Source organism: Capricornis sumatraensis, chromosome 13 (genome assembly GCF_032405125.1).
Source record: "Capricornis sumatraensis isolate serow.1 chromosome 13, serow.2, whole genome shotgun sequence".
In the NCBI taxonomy this organism is placed as follows: Eukaryota; Metazoa; Chordata; class Mammalia; order Artiodactyla; family Bovidae; genus Capricornis; species Capricornis sumatraensis.
Genome location: NC_091081.1, coordinates 19434558 through 19455606, shown reverse-complemented (window position 1 = coordinate 19455606; position 21049 = coordinate 19434558). Strand labels below are relative to the sequence as shown.

At 41.3% G+C, this 21049-nt stretch overlaps 1 protein-coding gene across 1 annotated transcript in view; it reads right to left on the bottom strand.

Annotated features, from left to right (window-relative positions):
- MAN1A1 (mannosidase alpha class 1A member 1) overlaps positions 1–17160 on the bottom strand; it is a 171288-nt gene extending 154128 nt beyond the window's left edge. Inside the window, exon 1 of the mRNA XM_068984879.1 lies at positions 16534–17160. Coding sequence (XP_068840980.1) covers positions 16534–17160 — 627 coding nt within the window. The remainder of the gene's footprint in view (positions 1–16533) is intronic.
- Positions 17161–21049: the final 3889 nt, after the last annotated feature.

The window sequence follows — 21049 nt, the reverse complement described above, 5'->3', positions numbered from 1 at the left end:
AGGGAAGGGATATTTTTGGAAGATGAATCTAATATGCAGAATGAATTGGAAAAGCGACCATGTACAAATTCATGAAATTCACAAAGCCTCTACCATGCAATTATTTATATGAGATAACACTTTTCAGGAGATATAACATGAAACTGGGAAACAGAAGAGTAAGGTTCTCTCTCAAAATACTACACCTCTTACAGAGAAAGTTTTATTAAATTCTAACTTCTCTAGAGGAAATGATATTTAACCCATGACTTTTCATTTCAATGTGATATTGCAGGCACTATTTATAAAAACACCATTGTCTCTCAAAATTTTTTGCAGAGATAGGAAAAAAAAAATCCACAACAACTTTATTAGGGTGTAACATGTATAAAATTGAAATGTAAGAAAAATGACAATTCTTATTAAATGTAGTCCACAACTTTAGATAATAAAGAACACAAATGAACAAGGATTACCTAATTTAAAAATCACAGACCTGAAAAACAAAACGCTGGGTTGTAAATGTAAAGTAGATTAACTTTTAAGCAAAAGAGAACTTTTTATATTCAAGTGTTGACCTTCAAAAAATCTTACAAATATCTACATTTATTTCAGTGATGTTACATCTGCTTAAAAGATTTTTTTATGAACCTCCTTCACAGCCAGTTACAAGTCACATAAGAAAATGAACACAGCTTTTCATTTTATAAATCATTCTAAAAACTTTAAAACTAGAAAAGCTGTTTCCCATTTTTAGACCTGCTTCTGTATGACTTTTGACTGTTATTAAACTATCACATCTCCCCTCCAGACAAGGGCCTGTAGCCCCTGAGAACAGGTAGCAAAGGTTCCAAAGATGCAAGGACACCACTTTTGGAATACATGATTAAACAGGGGCGGGTGTCACACTTAACCTAAGTAACCCCTCTTGGCTGTCATTTAGTCACTAAGTCGTGTCCGACTCTCTGGGACCCTGTTAGCCCACCAGGCTCCTCTGTCCATGGGATTCCCCAGCAAGAATACTGGAGTGAGTTGCCATTTCCTACTCCAAGGGATCTTCCTGACCCAGGGATCAAACCTGCATCTCCTTCACTGGCAGATGGATTCTTTACAAGCGAGCCACTAGGGAAGCAATTCCTCCTGGTACGCTTGTTTAAAAAGGTGCATTCATTCAACACATATTTACTGGTTCTATTATGGGTGAGGCCCAGGGTTAGCTGCTCAGGTGGATGAATTCGGGGAAGCACTTTGTCCTGCTCTCAACAGGACAGTCCTGCTGCAGGTTTATGACTATGAAGGGCCAACATCACAAAGACTCTGCACTCTCAGAGTAAGTGAAAACAGGAGTATTTCCAGCCTCTGTGGTATCTTATTACTAATAGAACACTTAATAAATCATAATTTTTATTCACCCTAACTGCTAGAGCAGCTTTTCAACAGTAGTTAATAAACCATCTTCATTTCTTTATGCTCCTCCAATTGCACCCCTCCCACCCCACCTGCTTTTTTCTCATCACCCATTCTAAGTTAAGCGAGCCCTGTGTGTGTGCGTGCTCAGCTGCCCAGTCATAGCCAACTCTTTGTGACCCTGTGGACTGTAGCCCGCCAGGCTCCTCTGTCCATGGGATTTTTCATGCAAGAATACTGGAGTAGGTTACAATTTCCTGCTGCAAAGGAACTTTTCGACCCAGGGATAGAACCTGTGTTTCCTGCATTGGCAGGCGGAGTCTTTACCACTGGGCCACCTTGGAAGCCTAACTAAGCCCCTAGGAGGATTAAATAATGAAGAATAGCCAAATACTTAATATGAGTGAACATATACCATGTATTAAATGCACATCAATTATAAAGTACATTTTTTACTACATAAACTTATAGAAATGCTGACTCAGGCTAACTCTTGAAATCACAACATGGACTGCTGAAGCACTTCTAATCATGAGATGAAAACCTGTAGTTCTAATCATTGGATGAAAACTTGCAGTTGACTAGACACATTATAACACTCCACACTGCTAGCTGACTACAAAAATAACATGTCTCAGAGAACAGCATCCTAGACAGTCTAAAATTACTATCATCTCAAACCACAATTTATAAAAATAATATAGTATGTTTATATCCATCGTTATTCACCATGTTAACTCAAAGCGAAATTCAAACAGTTCTGGCATTTGGAAGACTTTTATGAACTAATCAAGGTTAGAGTACAAATACATTTTGAGATGTGCAGCTCCTCACTATATCAAAAAAGCATGGCTAAAAACACATTTATTTAAAGAAATTGGCCAAAAATAAGAAAGAAAAAACCCAAACTAAACTTCATAATCATGCTTTGCTTTTATACTATAAATAAAATACCTTAGACAAAATGTGGATTTATCCTACTTAAGTCACCAAAGGCCTCTAATATACAAAAGATCAACCTGCTCCTTCAAACATAAAAATGTATGTTGCTTTGAAATTTTATCAACAATTTCCCTTTGGTTAATTTTTCTTCTGTAAGAATTCAGCTTTGTAAGACTTGCCATCTTCTGGAACCACTAGGGGGAAAAGGTCACTTCTGAAGTTCTATCTGGATTATTTTTGAGCTTCAATTATGATCTTAAAAATATTAGGAAGCCATCCTGGTGAATTCTAAAATAGAAGATTCCCTCTCTCTTTCCCCAGCATCTTCCTCAAATATCTGATGCAAAAACCCAATGATAACAGTGAAGATGAGCCAATGCGAGTTGGCTGGCTGGGTCTTGGCTGACCGAAAGTGGGCTGCTCTAGTGTGCTTGGCAGATACTCATATCAGTAAAGACTACTTATAATTCTAGGGATCTAGCCCAGGAAAGAAGCAAACTTTGTTGTTGTTTTTTTTAAATAAAATGCTGTCTACTGCCTTTCAGGACTTTGCCTCCTTCAGGAGCCCATGTGTCTCTAGCCAGCTTGTTGGATCCATCTTCTCTGATGTCCCACTTCTTAGGTCTCCAAGCTCTGTCTTCATTCCCAAGCCTGCTCCTTTAAAAACTTCCTTGTCCTGTACATTTCACAATGAGGAAATCCAACTAGTCAACCAACACAGGGAAAAGTGCTGCTCAAACAAGGGTAAACTAAATACACGTGATACTGTTTCATCACCCATGAAAATCAAAAAGAGTCAAGACTAGGTTCATTACATTACAGGTGGAAGTATAAGAAAAATCACCCCTCAAAATGTACTATGATTCTTTGACCTATTCATTTCCCCTATAAGAAATTTAAGACTAAAAATCCTACTTATGGGGTAAGGGCAATGAAAAACCAGCTGGAATCTTAACGGACAAAGATGTTTATCCCAACCTAAGATAAAAACAAAAAACTGGAAATAATCTAAATGTTCAGGTCCCAGGGGAGGGTTAAATAAACTATGATGATTCTATTTCATATATTATGCTATCATAAAATGATACTTTAAAAGAAAAATTAAAAAAAAAATGTATCCATACTGCAGTTTTAATTGTAAGAAAAAATAACCAATATGCTGGGGTGGGAAGTGTTGACATTGCTTGGGACTGGGTGATTGAACTATGAAGAATCCCCCCCCCACCACCGCCTTTTTCTACTCCTGTGTACTTTCAAAATGTTCTTTCCTAAGCTGGTATTACTTTACAATGAAATAACACAATGGAAGATACTTGCTTGTTTTACAAACTCATTCTCACCCTTGCTAAGATAAACCTCAAAGAATAATAATTTCTGCTGGGCAAATTTAGTGATATCATTTTAACAGGAGCCTTTAAAAAGTAATACATGATTGAAAGGGAGGCAGTGATGGTGAAATTTCAGGCTGCTGGGAATGAGATTTTTGAGACCAGGTATACACCCTATGCTGCCTTCATCATTCCACAGATCTGTCCTTTTGTCTTGTGGCCCAACAGACAGACAGACAGTGAGGAAATGCGATCTTTTATCAGCTGCAGCACATATTCTTGTGAAAGAGGAACTAGAGTTAATCTTGCCCGGAACATCAGCTCAGAGAAGGTGGACGTGGCCATCCCGAGTGTGAGCCACGAGTCCTGGACTTCTATGTCCGAATCCTCTCATCCCTTAGAAGAAACCAGTGCTCTTCACAGGACTTTACAAAGACCTTTCTATGAAGAAAGATTTGACAGGTACGAAGATCCCAGCAACAGCTCATGGTCTCTGGATGGCCCAAGTTCATGTCTCAACCAGTTATTCACAGGTCCATCATTATTCCTGTTGCGCCTTCTCTCATAAACTCCTGGCCATGGCAAACAGATATCCCCACCAGCGTTGCAACAAAGGTTGTTTTAGGGTGTAGTGTGCTGTATTATTGAGCTTCCCTGGTGGTTCAGCTGGTAAAGAATCTGCCTGCAATGCAGGAGATCAGGTTTGATACCTTGGTTGGGAAGATCCCCTGGAGAAGGGAATGGCAACCCACTCCAGTACCTCTGCCTGAAGAATTTCATGGACAGAGGACCCCTGCAGAGCTTGGCACCCTTGACCATGTTTTTATCCCCTCCCTTTACAGGCCCACTCTCATACTAAGCCCCTTCATACTAGACACTGGAGATAGGACAATCGAATGGGAGACCGACTAATAATTACATTTAAAAATGCAAATAAAAATTAATATAGTATGCCTGCGTATCATTGTATGGAAGGATGCAGAACAAGGGGAACCAGAGTGCATTGGAGCAAATGAGGGACCAGGTTGCTGCTAAGCTTAAGAGGGAGGGAGACTAAGAGACTAACAATTTTTAAAAAGGAAGTGACGGCGGCATTTTACTGATAGTTACAAAAGTCAAGCAAATACAAAGGCTACATGGGCTTTTTAATTTCATTATCTCTAGTCTGGATTATCTGCAGGTCTGCTAGGCTCTAATGTGCCTAAAGCAACTGCCAGAGTATACATGACAGAAATGAGGGCTGTGACTTCTAAATGCTCTTAAGCCTTAATCTCATTTGGTTTTCTTTCAAGTATGTAATGATCACAGAAGTCTTTACAGGACTCAGTGGGGGTGGGGCAGCACCTCTGCATTCTGCAGAGCAAAGAAACTAGCCAGGATTGCTTTCTCAGGCAATGCCTCACCAAGGAAAGATCTTCCTTCTCCTTCTAGGATACTCTCAGTGGGGTTTCTAGCTGCCGGCTTGCTATTCAGGGCTGAAGAGGAGGGAGGGCCAGGCCAGCCAGCCTCCAAAGCATATGTTCTCATTAGAGTCAAGACATCGTGGGCGGAGCCGGCCTGAGAACTAAAGAGGCAGTTCCCAGCTCCATAGTAAATGCACTTGGGGAATCTCAGGAGCTCAGGGCTCACAGAGCCCTATTTTTCATATGCAAAGTGAGTATGGGCTTCAGGATCTCCGAGGTCCTTCTGGGCCGGATACCTTAATAAATCTAAAATCAAAGCTCTCAAAAAGGTCGCGATCTAGTTACAATCTAGACCTGATTTATGTGAATTTTGACTACCAGGTAACACACTGAGCTCTGATTATAGAATTGATCATAATTACATACATTTTTGCTAAATCTAAAATAATTTTCTTCACACTTCTTAAAAATATTCCCCCAAAGACAAAACGGGTTAAAATGCATTTTACTTAATCCCTCTTCTTCTCTACCTTGGAGAACAATTTCAAGGCTTAAGGAGGCAACTCAAGAACTGCACTCATTCTGAGAAGATGGTACTTCAGGAACAAGCACATGAGACTGTGAGAAAGAGACAAATGAATTCTTTCACACATATTCTGAAGTACAGAAGCTGAAAAAGTATGCAATTTTTAAGGATACCGAAAGTTTTTTGGACTTGGCAGGAACATGAGAAAATCAGAGTTGACAGTAACACAGTAAAATCATAGCTGTCTGAAAGATCATCCTGAACTGGAAATGTACCCTTTAAGCAAACCTACTTTGAACTTTGTTTTTGATAACTTTTTGAAACACCATTACCCACTTTCCTGATGCATTAAACAGTATCTGAAACAATGTAATCTTGGCTTGATGGCTTCAGGTAGTGACTACTAACAGTAACAACAGCAAGCAACATTTATTATACACTCCCTGCGCTTTATAATAATGTGTGCTAAGTCACTTCAGTCATGTCTGACTCTTTGTTACCCCATGGACCGTAGCTTTCCAGGCTCCTCTGTCCATGGGACTTCCCAGTCAAGAATACTAGAGTGGGTTGCCATTTCCTATTCCAGGGAATCTTCCTGACCCAGGGATCGAACCCGAGTGTCTAATGGATCCTGTACTGGCAGGCGAGTTCTTTACCACTGGTGCCACCTGGGAAACCCATGTATAATAATAATACAATTTTAAGTGCTTTGTGTGGATGCTCACATTTAAGCTTTCTGATCCAAGAAAGTGCATACTTGATTATCACTGCCATTTTACAAATGAGAAAACTGAAGCTCTGACAGATTAAGCAACTTGCTTAAGGTCACAACAACTAATACACGGTAAAAGCTAGATTCAGGCCCAACTTGTCTGACTCCAAAACTAGCCCTTCTCACCATACCATGTTGCTACAAAAGAATGTAGCAGGGGCAGGTAAAAGCATCCAGAGAATCTCCAGAACCTTCTTGGGTGAAGAGACCCCAGATTGGTGCTTTTTAAATGTATGTCTACTTTTTGTTTTTTTAAGGTAAGTATAGTTAACATGCACAATTACATAAGTTACAAGTGAACAATACAGTGATTCACAATTTTTAAAAGTTATACTCCATGTATTGTTATTACAAAATATTGGTTATATTCCTCATGTTGCACAGTATCTCCTTGCAGCTTATTTCATACCCAACAGTTTGCATCTCTTAATTCCCTATCCCTAGATTTCCCCCTCCCCCTTCCCTCTCATCACTGGTAACCACTAGTTTGTTCTCTATACCTGCGAGTCTGCTTCATTTTTGTCATACTTCATGAATCCCACAGATAAGTGCTATTATTAAATATGTCTACTTTAAAAAATATATACTCCATCAGAGAATGGCATGATATATTGAAAGCGATGAAAGGGAAGAACCTACAACCAGGAATATTCTACCCAGCAAGACTCTGATTCACATCTGATGGAGAAATCAAAAGCTTTACACACAAGCGAAAGCTAAGAGAATTCAGCACCACCAAACCAGCTTTACAATGAATGCTAAAGGAACTTCTCTAGGCAGGAAACACAGAGAAGGAAAGGACCCACAAAAAATAAACCCCAAACAATTAATAAAATGCTAACAGGATCACACATATCGATAATTACCTTAAATGTAAGGTAAATGTAAATGCAAAAAATGTACCAACCAAAAGACATAGACTGCTGGGTAGATGAACCCCACAAATTGTATGTAATTATTTTATATTGTTAGGTTAATCATGTTTCCATCATGGCTTGCAACTGTAATTATCTGTTTTTTGTTTTTTTTTTCCCCGGTCTGGCTACTATTGATTGTGAAAACTGATAAACATCTTTTACTATTGTGATTCAGTTCAGTTGAGTTCAGTCGCTCAGTTGTGTCCAACTCTTTGTGACCCCATGAATTGCAGCACGCCAGGACTCCCTGTCCATCACCAACTCCCGAAGTTCACCCAAACTCATGTCCATCGAGTCGGTGACAGCATCCAGCCATCTCATCCTCTGTCGTCCCCTTCTCCTCTTGCCCCCAATCCCTCCCAGCATCAGAGTCTTTTCCAGTGAGTCAACTCTTCACATGAAGTGGCCAAAGTATTGGAGTTTCAGCTTTAGCATCAGTCCTTCCAAAGAACACCCAGGACTGATCTCCTTTAGAATGGACTGCAAAGATGGGCTCGATAAAGGACAGAAATGGTATGGACCTAAGAGAAGCAAAAGATATTAAGAAGAGGTGGCAAGAATACACAGAAGAACTGTACAAAAAAGATGTTCATGACCCAGATAATCACGATGGTGTGATCACTCACCTAGAGCCAGACATCCTGGAAAGTGAAGTCAAGTGGGCCTTAGAAAGCATCACTACGAACAAAGCTAGCGGAGGTGATGGAATTCCAGTTGAGCTATTTCAAATCCTGAAAGATGATGCTGTGAAAGTGCTGCACTCAGTATGACAGCAGATTTGGAAAACTCAGCAGTGGCCACAGGACTGGAAAGATCAGTTTTCATTGCAATCCCAAAGAAAGGCAATGCCAAAGAATGCTCAAACTACCCCACCACTGCACTCATCTCACACACTAGTAAAGGAATGCTCAAAATTCTCCAAGCCAGGCTTCAGCAATATGTGAATCATGAACTTCCAGATGTTCAAGCTGGTTTTAGAAAAGGCAGCAGAACCAGAGGTCAAATTGCCAACATCCGCTGGATCATGGAAAAAGCAAGAGAGTTCCAGAAAAACATCTATTTCTGCTTTATTGACTATGCCAAAGCCTTTGACTATGTGGATCACAAGAAACTGTGGAAAATTCGGAAAGAGATGGGCATACCAGACCACCTGACCTGCCTCTTGAGAAACCTGTATGCAGGTCAGGAAGTAACAGTTAGAACTGGACATGGAACAACAGACTGGTTCCAAATAGGAAAAGGAGTATGTCAAGGCTGTATATTGTCACCCTGCTTATTTAACTTATATGAAGATAACATCATGAGAAACGCTGGGCTGGAAGAAGCACAAGCTGGAATCAAGATTTCCGGGAGAAAGATCAATAATCTCAGATATGCAGATGACACCACCCTTATGGCAGAAAGTGAGGAGGAACTAAAAAGCCTCTTGATGAAAGTAAAAGAGGAGAGTGAAAAAGGTGGCTTAAAGCTCAACATTCAGAAAACTAAGATCATGGCATCTGGTCCCATCACACTATTGTGATTCAGTTCAGTTCAGTTCAGTTGCTCAGTAGTGTCGGACTCTTTGCGACCCCATGAATCGCAGCACACCAGGCCTCCCGTCCATCACCAACTCCCGGAGTTCACTCAGACTCACGTCCATCGAGTCTTTATTATTCATTTAATACCACTGTATCATGGCTGTGTGCTCAGTTGCTCACTCATGCCCCACTTTTTGTGACTCTATAAACAGTAGCCTGCCAGCCTCCTCTGTCCATGGAATTCTCCAGGCAAGAATACTGGAGCAGGTTGCCATTTCCTCCTCCAGGAGATCTTCCTGAATCAGGGATCGAACCCACATCTCTTGCATCTCTTGCATTGGCAGGCAGATTCTTTATCACCAGTGCCACCCGGGAAGACCATATCAACAGAAATTAGTAAAATTCTATATCCCCAAAACTACCATTTAAGAGAAAAACCTGTAATTGCTTTTTTTAAATCCAGATGCACAGTAGAATTATCTTGGAATATTTTGAAAAATACAAATGCACAGGTGTTGTTTTTTTCTTCAAAGCTCCAGACCTGATTCTAATGAGCAGCCGTGTTTAAAACTACTGGACTATGTGATTATCTTTTAGTACTATCTAGTTTGTTTCATTTTTTTTCTATTTCACATTCAGTGCTCCTATTTTGCTTATGTTTTCCAATTTCTCCATCTCTCTTTTTTGTTGTTTTTTCTCAAGCCTTCATGAAGTGTAACAGAAAGCTTTTGTATACATGCTGCTGCTGCTACTGCTGCTAAGTCACTTCAGTCGTGTCTGGACTCTGTGCGACCCCATACACGGCAGCCCACCAGGCTCCCCCATCCCTGGGATTCTCCAGGCAAGAACACTGGAGTGGGTTGCCATTTCCTTCTCCAATGCATGAAAGTGGAAAGTGACAGTGAAGTCGCTCAGTTGTGTCCGACGCTACATATATGTATACTTTTATGTACATAAATAGCATGCACAATATATTTAATTTAGAAAATTATGAATTTTTGCCTTGCTAAAAAATTTACATTTTGATTCTGCTTGTTTGACTATGAACAGAGTGCTAGATTTCTAATTTATATTCACTCAAAACTTTGATATAGTTCCATTTATTCTGGCACCTAGTATCACTGCTAATAGTCTAGAAAGCTTATTATCTTGGTGATTTTAAAAAAACATTTTTTTTGAATGAGGCTTGAAACTTCTAATCCAATTCAGAGAATATAAATACATACTATGTTGCAAAAAGAAAAAACCAGGAAAGTAACATGTGATACAGTATTACTGTATCACGTTGTATTATAAAGTGAAGATTTTGTTCAAATATCAAAAAACTTTATGTTAGTGTCCATTATTTGTTTTCATACCTTATACAAGATTCCAAATTGCATTTAGTTGCATTGAGCAGCTTCAGCCTCATGCAACAAATTCTGATAACTTCTCTTTTCATTTTTATTCTGTCACAAATACTTTCTAATTTCCCTTGTTATGGTTTCTTTGATACACTTATTTAAAAATAGACATTTAATTTCCAAATACATGGGGTTAAGTATTTTTTATGTTAATTTCTCATTTTGATATTCATTTCTCACTTAAATCCTTTTTTCTCTGCAATCACCCTCTTCATTTTTTCAATCTTATGATTTATTGAAGCTTTTTACTTGGCTAAGTAAAGATGCTCTTGGTAACTGTCACATTGCACATGAAAATATGTGGGTTATTTTCAAGTATCTTTCGATATTGATTTCTAACATAATTCCATAGTGATAAGAGAACAGACTATATGATTTCAAGATCTTTAGACCATGAAATTTTTGCATCTTGTTTTATGTCCCTGGATATGTCCCAGTGTCTCCAGGTTTATAGTCTATGGGAACTAGAATAGAATTTGTACTCTGTTGTGTGAAAATTATATAAATCTTAATTACATTGAATTGATTCATAGCGCTTTTTCAGGTCTACTCTATCCTTCTAATTTTCCGTCTATCCATTCTATTAATTTTTGAGAGTTTGATATTGAAACACCAACTAAAAATCTTAATTTATCTACTTTTAGAAATAATTATAATACATAGTGGAACTATATATAATTGCTCTTTATTTTCCAAGTCTCCTGTAAATGTGTTATCATATTCACAATTTAGAAAAGAAAAAATATATACTTCTTCTGGTTAACTTTCAATTCTTCTGTTATGCATTGTGCAATGTCAAAAGAGCACCTACATTTATGGTTTGAAAGAACTCTTCCGAGCTGGTACACCCCTTTCCTCTTTTTTTTTTTTAATTTCTCCCCTACCTCTCTTTGTAAAGAATGCCCAATTGAGTAATTACTAATGCCTCTGTTTCCCTGCAGGTATCTTCATACGAGAAAAAGATATCATCAAATTTCCCAGGATGGCTTTAAAAGGAAGAGGCCTTCTTAACCATGACCCTAGTAAGATCTTTTTTTAAATTACAATAGTTAACGTAATTCATATGAGACCAGAGTTATAATACTACAGGATTGTACATGTTTTGCAGTTACTTGACATTAGTGTCTGCAAATAATGAATATGAGAGTCAATTTATACACCTCCTTGACATTTTACTTAGGAGGCAAGTCATGTCTGGATAATGAGCAACATTCACCCAGGATTGGACTTCCATGCTCAACTCTACCACTAACTAACTAGCAAAATGATTTTCAGGGCAATCTTTGTGTCTCAGCTGCCTTTATGGTAGCTATCTCTAATGTCTCATTCAGATACAATATTTCATGGCTTCGAATACATTGGAAAGATTGATGCCAGGAGGAGAAGGGGATGACAGAAGATGAGATGGTTGGATGGCATCACAGACTCGATGGACATGAGTTTGAGCAAGTCTCTGGGAGTTGGTGATGGACAGGGAAGCCTGACATGCTGCAGTCCGTGGGGTCACAAAGAGCCTGACACAACTGAGTGACTGAACTAAACTGCACATTTACTTTCAAAAATCAGAGTTATTTTTATAACATTTTTTGATAGTAGGAAAAAATTTGGCAGACTTGTTTAAAGGACCTTTAAACGTATTTAATAGTAAAGGGTGGGGGACTAGAGGTAGCTCAATTATTTAATACTGCACAAGACATTAGACAAAGAACATTGAGGGAAAAGTCAAGACTTAGTTTCCCCAAAGAATCTCTTTCTTAAAATACCAAACACTGGCTTGTCCTTTATCATTTCTGCCTCCTTAGGGGAAAGGCATGTCATGGTATCCACAGAGCCCAGCAGGGGAGCTACTCCTGTAGCGACCAACCAAAACTCACCTTTGACAAACACATTTTTGTGGTTTTTGTAGGTTATAAAGGACTTAAAAGGCCACAAGTTCTCTACTGGGTTATGAGATATAAGGGTCCTATGCAGTGCTGATCTACCCATGTATATATAGCCCTCATCACTCATACTGACCTGTTGGGTTTCCTCCTGTCTGACCTTTAGACCCATGCTTTAAACTTGTTCTGATAATGAATTTGTATTACCATAGCTTATTATATAATTTAATACAAATAAGTTAACTAAGCTGCTGAAGTCCAACAAATTCACTCATCCAAAGACACTTTTTACAAATGTGAATCATCAGCACAAATTTCTCAAAGTGGTTTATTAGCTCACTGAAGAAATAAAGATGCATTTACTTGAAAATACATTTTTAACCTCTTTTCCACTGAATTAACTAGGTTCTAGATCCTATATAGAGCTCCTTTATATGAATGTTAAGTTACCCAGTAAGAGAAAAATACTCCTCCCAAAGAAATTATCAGTAGCTTACAGAAAATTGAGCTGAGCATAACTGATTATCCATTAACAATCTTTTCCTTCATTTGTACATATATTAATGTTCAACACTCAGCATCTACTCTAATACTTACACTGCTGAAATCTTAAATTTATTCATTTACTTGTTAAAGAGGGAAATTTTTACAAATGCTCCATGACCTACTTGCTCTGAGGAAGGTCCTAAGAGTGGGAAAATCTTGCATTTGCTCCTGTTCAATGTCTGGCGTGTTTCAGAACTTGGTGAGCTGAACAGGCAAGGTAACCCAAGGCCATCCAAGCTCCTTCAGAGTCAGGTCTTCAAATGGTGGCCTTTATTATTTTGCAATATTATTTTCCATACTACTACTCATACAAATAAGTTTCAAAATAAAAATGCCTCGTTTTAATATGTCAAGGTAGATTATTCCTATGTCTGATTTTTAATAAAAGTTGTCAGTAGTTAACATAAATTACAGACTCATGAACAACCTAAGGCTAGTGTGTCAGGCATAAAAATATATCTTCACCATTAGCTATCAATATGAAAATTTTCTTTCAACTTTTAATTATGTAACAGTTCTGGAATTAAAAACTAAGGCCTGTTTTGAGAAACCTAGAGAAGAAAACTGTGACCCAACAGTTAACTGGTCCTAAAACCATACTTGATAGACCCAAACCTGGCTGTCAGCCTCCCCACTCCCATCCCATTTAGACTGGTGGGGGTTCCAGTCTAAGAAGGGAGGGTTCACATTGATAGTTTGACTGTCTTCAGGCCCTATTACTCAGAGACCCTCCCCATAATTACACAAAAATGGGGGGGAAAGTTCATACTCTAAATTAGGATTAAGGTTCTAATTCTAAAGGATAGTGTGGATGCTTTGCGTAGACTCCCCCTAAAAGCTTTCTGATTTTTAAAAAAATGTTGGGGTAGAAAAAGAAAGTACTATTTTTCTAAAAATTCCATGGTGCTCTTTCACTTCTGTGCTTCATTTGCTTTTTAAAGTTAAGGGCAAGTTGAGCACAATTTTAAAAAGATCAGCCTCGTGGGAATACGTACTACATATGTATTATAAATTTCATGGAAGTCCCAGAGTTGATTTATTTATGAAGTTTTCATGGGGTGGGGGATGTCCTAATTTCAGTTTTAAGTTTTATGACAAATATTTACCATCCATCAAGTCAGTACTAGAAAGCATGTAGCTAGCACCTTTTGTGAAGAGTGCTAGGCAATAAACATCGTATTTGAAATTAAAGACTGTTTCCCCTTAACACAAATTTTTTAAAAAATTTACCACAATACCAGCAACACAACTGAGTTGGCAAAAAAAAAAAAAAAAAAGCACTGGCTGTTTTTAAACCAAATTTACAAAATGAAAGTTTGGCTCAGAAATCATAGTCCAAGCTCCCAATATGTTAGAAGACTTGCTTATATCAATACTTTCTAAATTTTACCTATAACACTGTTAGTACCTCCAGGTGTGATAGAGAACCTAAGTAAATAAAAAGAACTAGAAAAAACAGGAACAATAAAAATCAAGATCAAGGCAAAGATCCATTGGTTTCTGACAAGGCATACATAGTATCTGAAACTGAATCTAAATGTATCAAGTTGAAGTCCATTCATAATGGGCAACCACTCTTCCCTCTCTAAAACTGAATGTTTACAGCACAGTTTTATAATAGCATGAGTTAACCTTTTTTTTTTTGGTTTACAAACGAACACATCTGCCTGATGGAAAACCATAATCCATTTCTTCCCATTAGTCTTTGACTAAATACTAAAGCTAATCATGTTGGCTTTCTACCCCCACCTCCCCACCCGCTTGGATCTCAGGGCAACATGAAATTTTAAAGAATCCATTTAGTTCCACCACTTTACGCAAGACTGGGCAGTTTCAAAACATCCAGGTACAAAGATGTTAGCATCACACTGATTCAGAAGGCTACATAAATTTCCTTTACATGGTTAATTAAGATCTTTTGATCTACAGACAAAGATAATGCTGGGTCTAATAGCAACAGATACGTGAGGAACACGTACTGTTAATATTCTGTCCTGAATTGACTGCTACCACCCCAGTGCTTCTGATCTAAATGCACTTTTACTCTGTACTAATCGGTACCAATAGCTTTTTCACATCCACAGATCTATAATATTTAAAATAATATCCTGGGACAACTGTGATCTGCACTGTCAGTTCATAGGAATTCAGAGGCATGAAATGTGAATTACATTGCTTCAAACTTAAGGAAAACATAAGCAGATACAGATTTGGGGCTAATTTATCTATGGGTTTTGGTGGGATATTTTCAAGGAGGCTGAGAGATGAAAAGGAGAGGGAGATGACTGGTGAAAGCAGAGCTTTTTTCCATCTTCCTGGAGAGTGGGAGGAGTTTCATGGAGAAGGAGAACTGCTAGAAAGAAGTTGTCACAGGGAGTACAATCCACTTCCCCAAGTCTGGGAAGGTTTTACGCCCGAGGAAGGGTCCCATAGTTAAAAGGTTGATGGGCTATGGTACAGGAGGGATGACTGCAGGCAGTCTGCCTAGGATAAACTGAAAGGGACCCAAATCCACCTTAACTTGCTCAATTACAGCTTAACCAAATTCATCTGGTCGTCATATTAAAATTACAAATTCTACAACGATCAAGCTACCTCCAATCTGCAGCCACTTCAGCTAAGTACCTCTTCACAACCTCAAAACTCTTTTTATGCTCTGAAAATGGAGGAGGCGGGGAGGGGGGGGGAGGGAGGGGGAACCAGGAAGCTTCCTTTCCTGAGTACCTGGTCCAATGTCAAAACACAGCATTTATTTTCAAACCCTGTGAAACTTAAAAAAAAAATGAAAATTCATAGTGTATTTCAGAAATTGGAATCAAAATTTGGGGTAACATGCTTTTAACATGGTTTCTACAGTTGCTGGATTGTGCAAAAATCCAGAATGGTATAGTTTCACAGGGAAGAGTAGCTGAGAAAGGAGGCTTGTCCACAGACAGCCTGGTGACAAGAAGTCTGGGCTTCAAGTCCTGATTCTGTCACTAGCTGGTTCTAGGGCTCTGGGCCTTTTCAACGTTCATTTTTCAAATGATAGTCTGAAACGATTTTTAAGGTCCTCTTCAGCTTCAAGCTAAGCACAAACTGACCATATGTTTCAAGTTCCAACCGAAAATTACAGGAAAAAAATTATGAAAGACTTAAAGTCCATGTTTGCCCGAGATTAAGTCTGTCGTCATTGTGCTGCTGTGGAGGAAAACCTGTTGCATCACATGGAATACTCTTTCCAGCTACACTAGAAACGCAAGCAGCAGCAGGCTGGCTTTTTACATCTTTTTTTTTTTTCTTTCTTTTTGTGAAAAGTAAACAACAGTGTGCCCCCTATGATAACAAGTTCTCAAGTTTCACCTTTATAGTCTGTAAGTACACACAGGATGCCACCTGGCGAAATGGGGCCACGTGACTGAACGCGGACTGGGCCAGCCTGCTGTTGGAACATTTCTGTGATGCGTGATTGATGCTTTGCGTTTACATTCAAGCTTCATTCCAAACCCACGTCCAAGCTTTATTAGAAGGCTGTTTGGGACCTTCACTGTTGCTGTTTTCAGGGACGTTTAACCACCTACTGGCCAGTGGAAGAGGAAGTCTCCACAGGATCTGCCCATGTATTTAATACCTACTTCGTGTGGTTTATGCTCACTGGAGCATGCAAGTTAAAAACAACGGGATTCAACCTCAGATCCTAATTGGTCACACCTACTTTGACAATAAAAGGGAAGTGAAAGAGCCTTTGACACTGCATCTGGTGGAAGTGGAAAACCTCCCTGTCTTCCCCACACTAATGTTACAGACCTGCCCTCCGCCCCCTCCCCACCCCCAGCACTGTAATATCACACAGTTAAGAGTTTCAAAGGTCTGCCATTTCTCCCAGAAAAACACCGCGGGTCTGGAGGGATTTCTAGCTGGGCGCACTCACCTCTTTGATCTTTTCCCTTTTCTCGCGGATGGCGGCGTCGGCGGGTTCCCGGTCAATCGCCCCGATTGTATTCAGGGGTGCTAAGTACACGGGGGGCAGCCTTCTGAACCCCGCCCTGTTACTCAGCTGGTCCTGGGCCACCTTCTCCTTCTCCATCAGGATGTCTCTCTGGATCTCCTCGGGCAGCTTCTGCAGGGTCTCCTTGGCTTCCCTCAGAGCCCGCTCGTGGTTTTCGCGGATCCTGGCCAAGTTGTCCTCTAGGGAGGCCGCGGGGTCTCCCGGAGCGCCCTCCTCGCCGCGCCGGGCGCGCCCCTCCGCCGCGTCCTCGGCGCGCGCCCCGGGTCCGGGCTTGTGGTCGGCGGCCGGCTGCAGGGCGGGGCTGGAGTGGAACAGGACCCCGCTGAGCAGCTTGGAAGAGTCGGGCAGGAAGAAGATTGCCCCGAAGCAGAGCGTGATGAAGGCGCTGAACACCAACAGCAGCACGAACTTCTCCGTCAGGCGGAAGGCGGCGGGGCCCGACCCCTTCCTGCCGCTGCTGCTGCCGCCGCCGCCGCCGCCGCCAAGCCCCCCGCCCAGGCCGCCGCCCGCCGGACTACTGAAGAGCGGCAACAGGCCCCCCACGGGCATCGCGCCCGCCGCCCCGGCCGCCGGGTCGCCCGCTGTCCAGTGGCCTCGCGCCGCGCCGCTCAGCAGCCAAACTTCGCCGCCGCCGGGCGTCAGCGGCCGCGGGGCTGCGTCCTGGGCATCCAGGCCGCCCAAACCCCCCGCCCGGGCTGCAGGTATCCCCCGGGGAGACAACTCCCCTCAGGGTCTTCTCCCCGAGGCGGCTCCTTTGGCAAACGACGCGCGCGCGACAGACCTCTCGCTGCAGCCCCTGCGGGGAGAGAAACAGTAAAAACACAGTAATTAACCAGGATGGTGATAAAGTTTCCACCGGTCTCCACCCTCCGACGGCCGCGAGAGCCGCCAGGACAGCTCCCCCGGCACGGAGTCCGGAGTCCAGCTGCTGGCACCGCCCTCGGAGCCCACTCTTTGGACTTAAGGGTGAAGTTGGCGGGTCTCGGGGGCGGGGTGTCCCGCGCACACCTGGAGCAGGGCCGCGCGCGGTCACCTCCTTGCAGAGGGCAGCGCGGGAGAGGCGCAGCAGGGGTAACGGTGGGGAACTCGTCAACTTCGCCTGCTCCTCATCCCGAAGATGGGACCGGCTGTCTCTCCGCTTCCCAGGTGGCGTCTGAGCGTGCCTCCCCGCAGCCCCGAGCACCGCGCGGCTGGGCTAGCGCGCCGACCCGCGGGCGAGTCGGAGCGAACAGGGCAGCGCGACACCCTCCGCCGCGGCCCCGCGAGCACTAACACCACTGCCGGTCTCGGGGCGGTCGGAAACGAGGGCGGTGACGCGGCCGGAGAGTGACGGCGCGGCCGGGCCAATCACGCGCCGCTCAGGGCCCCCCGGGGGCGGGGCCGAGGCGGGGAGGGGGGCCGCGCCGGGAGGGGAGTTTACGGGAAGCGCAGCCTCGCGGGGGCCCGGCCGGGGGCGGGGAGGTAGCCGGGGCCCCTGAGGCACGAGGCGGGCGGGAGAGGCGGCGGGAAGCCGGGCAGCCTGACCCTCCACTGAGGCCATGGGCCGGAGGCGGCGGGCAGGACCCGGGGTCCGGGAGTTTATCCCGCTCTGGCCTCGGGCCCGGGTCCCAGAGGGTGGCTGGACTCGAGTTGCGGGGGAGGCGCCTGGGCTGATGCAGGACCTCCTTGCTGCCCCCTCGGACCTGCGCCTGGCCCTGCCGGGCCCGCTCCAGGAGGGCCGAGAAGGACGGGGTCTTGCCAAGAATTGCCAGATCTCTATGAAGCATGGTTTCTCTTCTTTACCCAAAGCAGGGATTCCGCCAGTGCTCGGTAGCAGTTAACCCAAAAGTCCCTTGATGAGAGGCTGTGATTTGGAGAGCTCTTGAGCTCAGCTTTTGAGCTCTTGGTCGAACATCCTATCACCTAAGAGCCTTAGTGGTTCTGTGGTTGCTCCGAAATCTTCGACTGACTGAATCCTCTCCCCCTTAAAAAAAATAAGTGGTGTAGCTCCCCCACCCACCCTCACTTTCAAAAGTCACCTGCCTCACACAAGTTGGTCATATTTTCCACTTAAAGAAGAAGTTTTATGCTGCCATAGCTTCAAGTAATAAATTTCAACATTGTTGAAATTGACTTGGATTTGACTACTTCCAGGGAAATAAGGAGTTGGTCCAACGGAGATTGTCTTCTAGACAGCGTTATTTTGCAAAACGTGTTTGTAATTCCCCTGTTGCTCTGCAAATAAAGGGTTATCAAAGAGAAGAAAGTTGACTACCTTCCCATTTCCTATTTCTGAAAGCTAGTTGATAGCAGGCTTATCTTCTATCCCGCATGCTTTTCTAGAAAGGTGATTTTAGATGTTTCTGCTTGTTGTCTTTAGAAGAAAGGAAACAGCTGACACCTTTCAGGAAGGTGCCCACAGCATAGCTGTTCTCAGGATTTAGGCTGTGTGAGAAAATCTAAAATAAAATTTAAAAATCCTTATTACAGATTTCATTTTAGTATTCATTTTAACCACCATTACAGTATTTGTTTTGTGTAAAACAAAAGTTTTTGTTAATGGGAAATTATTGTTTGATAAAGCCAACTGTATGGCTTTTTTTTTTGGATAACTGCTGTGAAATTCTATGCCCAGAAGAGTGCAGCATATCCAAGCAGGGTAACAAAGTTTAGAAGGACTGAAAAAGGAAACAGTAATTTTCATTTTTAATGATGGAAGGGTAATTTTTGTTTCAAACTACAACTTGTAGATAGGTTGGAAAGTTAAATCATTGGGAATTAAGGTCTCTATCATCATCTTTTGTGGAATGCTTTATTATTTCAACTATTGAATTATTTCCTGTAACCACAAAATATTTAGAAACATTAAGATTAATGTTACTAAGTATTCCAGAGAAGCAATAAAATCTTTTAAGTGCATGTTAAAGTGATGAAGAAAGGAAGTTATAAATCTAACGCCATTTCTTTAATTTTGATATCAAACCAGTTTGAGTTTAACCCATATCCTGTAGTGGAAACATTTAAAATTTAGTGTATGGACTTAAAGATGATTTTTTTCCCTTAAACACCTTAAATTTTATTTATCTATATTGCAATTCATGGGGTCGCAAAGAGTTGGACACGACTGAGTGACTGAGCTGAACTGAACTGATACTGTGTTTAGGGTTTCCTCAGTGGCTCAGTGGTAAAGAATTTGCCTGCAATGCAGGAGATGCAGGAGAGGTGGGTTCAATCCTTGGGTGGGGAAGATTCCCCTGGAGGAGAAAATGACAACCTATTCCAGTATTCTTGCCTGGAGAATCCCATGGACAGAGAAGCGTTGTGGGTTATAATCCATAGGGTCGCAAAAAGTCAGACATGACTGAGCAATATCGTGTTTAAATCTTTTACAGTGACTATTATATTCATTTGTGTTTACCTTTATGTAGCTTATTTTAAGACTGCTTTCTTACTATATATTTTTCTTATGAAACAGATTTATTAAGAGTGAAGCCTGCTTTTAATGACTGGTTAAACCAAGAAATTAGCATGGGTGCTTGATTATGGGATACATATTAAAGGGTGCCAGTCTGTGTTAGGTAGGAGAAAAACATGTGGGAATGCTCACATTTGGGCTAAAGCAAGTTTTAAAAAAATTCACAGAGAAGGTATTTGAAGAGACATACCAACTAAATCAACAGCATTAAAACCCTGAAAACCAACCATGTATATTCATGGTAAGGAAGGAGGACAGAATGTTCAATAAGTAAAAATGTACATTTTGTAGAAGTGAAATATAAGACTTTGCCCTGATTTCAAAACCATACAGACTCTACAGTTGGAATCACAATACTTTGTATCCTCATATATAGCAAAAATAAAGGAGACTGTTCTGGTCTCCAAATAATAAAACTTCCTGTAAATCCAGACTCCCTGCCTTGCCTACCTGAAGACTGATGATCTTTGTGAATGCAGTGACTGTGATAAAGTTGCTGTTTTCTCATTATGAATAGTCTAATGTGAACTTAGCATCCTTAGGAATTTTGTGCAGTTTTTCTGTTCAGATATTTGCTGTGTTTTCTTACGTGGCCAGCTAGTCCTGAAGCAACTCCCTTGTACTTCTTGCAAGTTTGCTTGCAAACTTAATTCTTAATTTTTCCTTTTCTAGAGCTTATATCTCTGTATCTTTGACAATTTGTAAAATGTTTCAAGATAAAATCTTTAGCATCAAGTAATTTTTTAAACTTGATTTTGGTTGGAGACATCCTCCAAAGTACAAAAAAACTCCAATTTATTTGACTGCTTGAATTTCTCTGTTTCTAAAATAACATTTTTAGCAAAGGGTAGATTTAATTTTTACATAGATGTGCTAAAATTAAATATAATGATAAATATAAACAGGATTACAAAGGAAAAGAGACAATATTTTTATGAAAACTGTGGTGAATAAATGTTTTTGTAAAGCTGTAAGTTCTCAAAA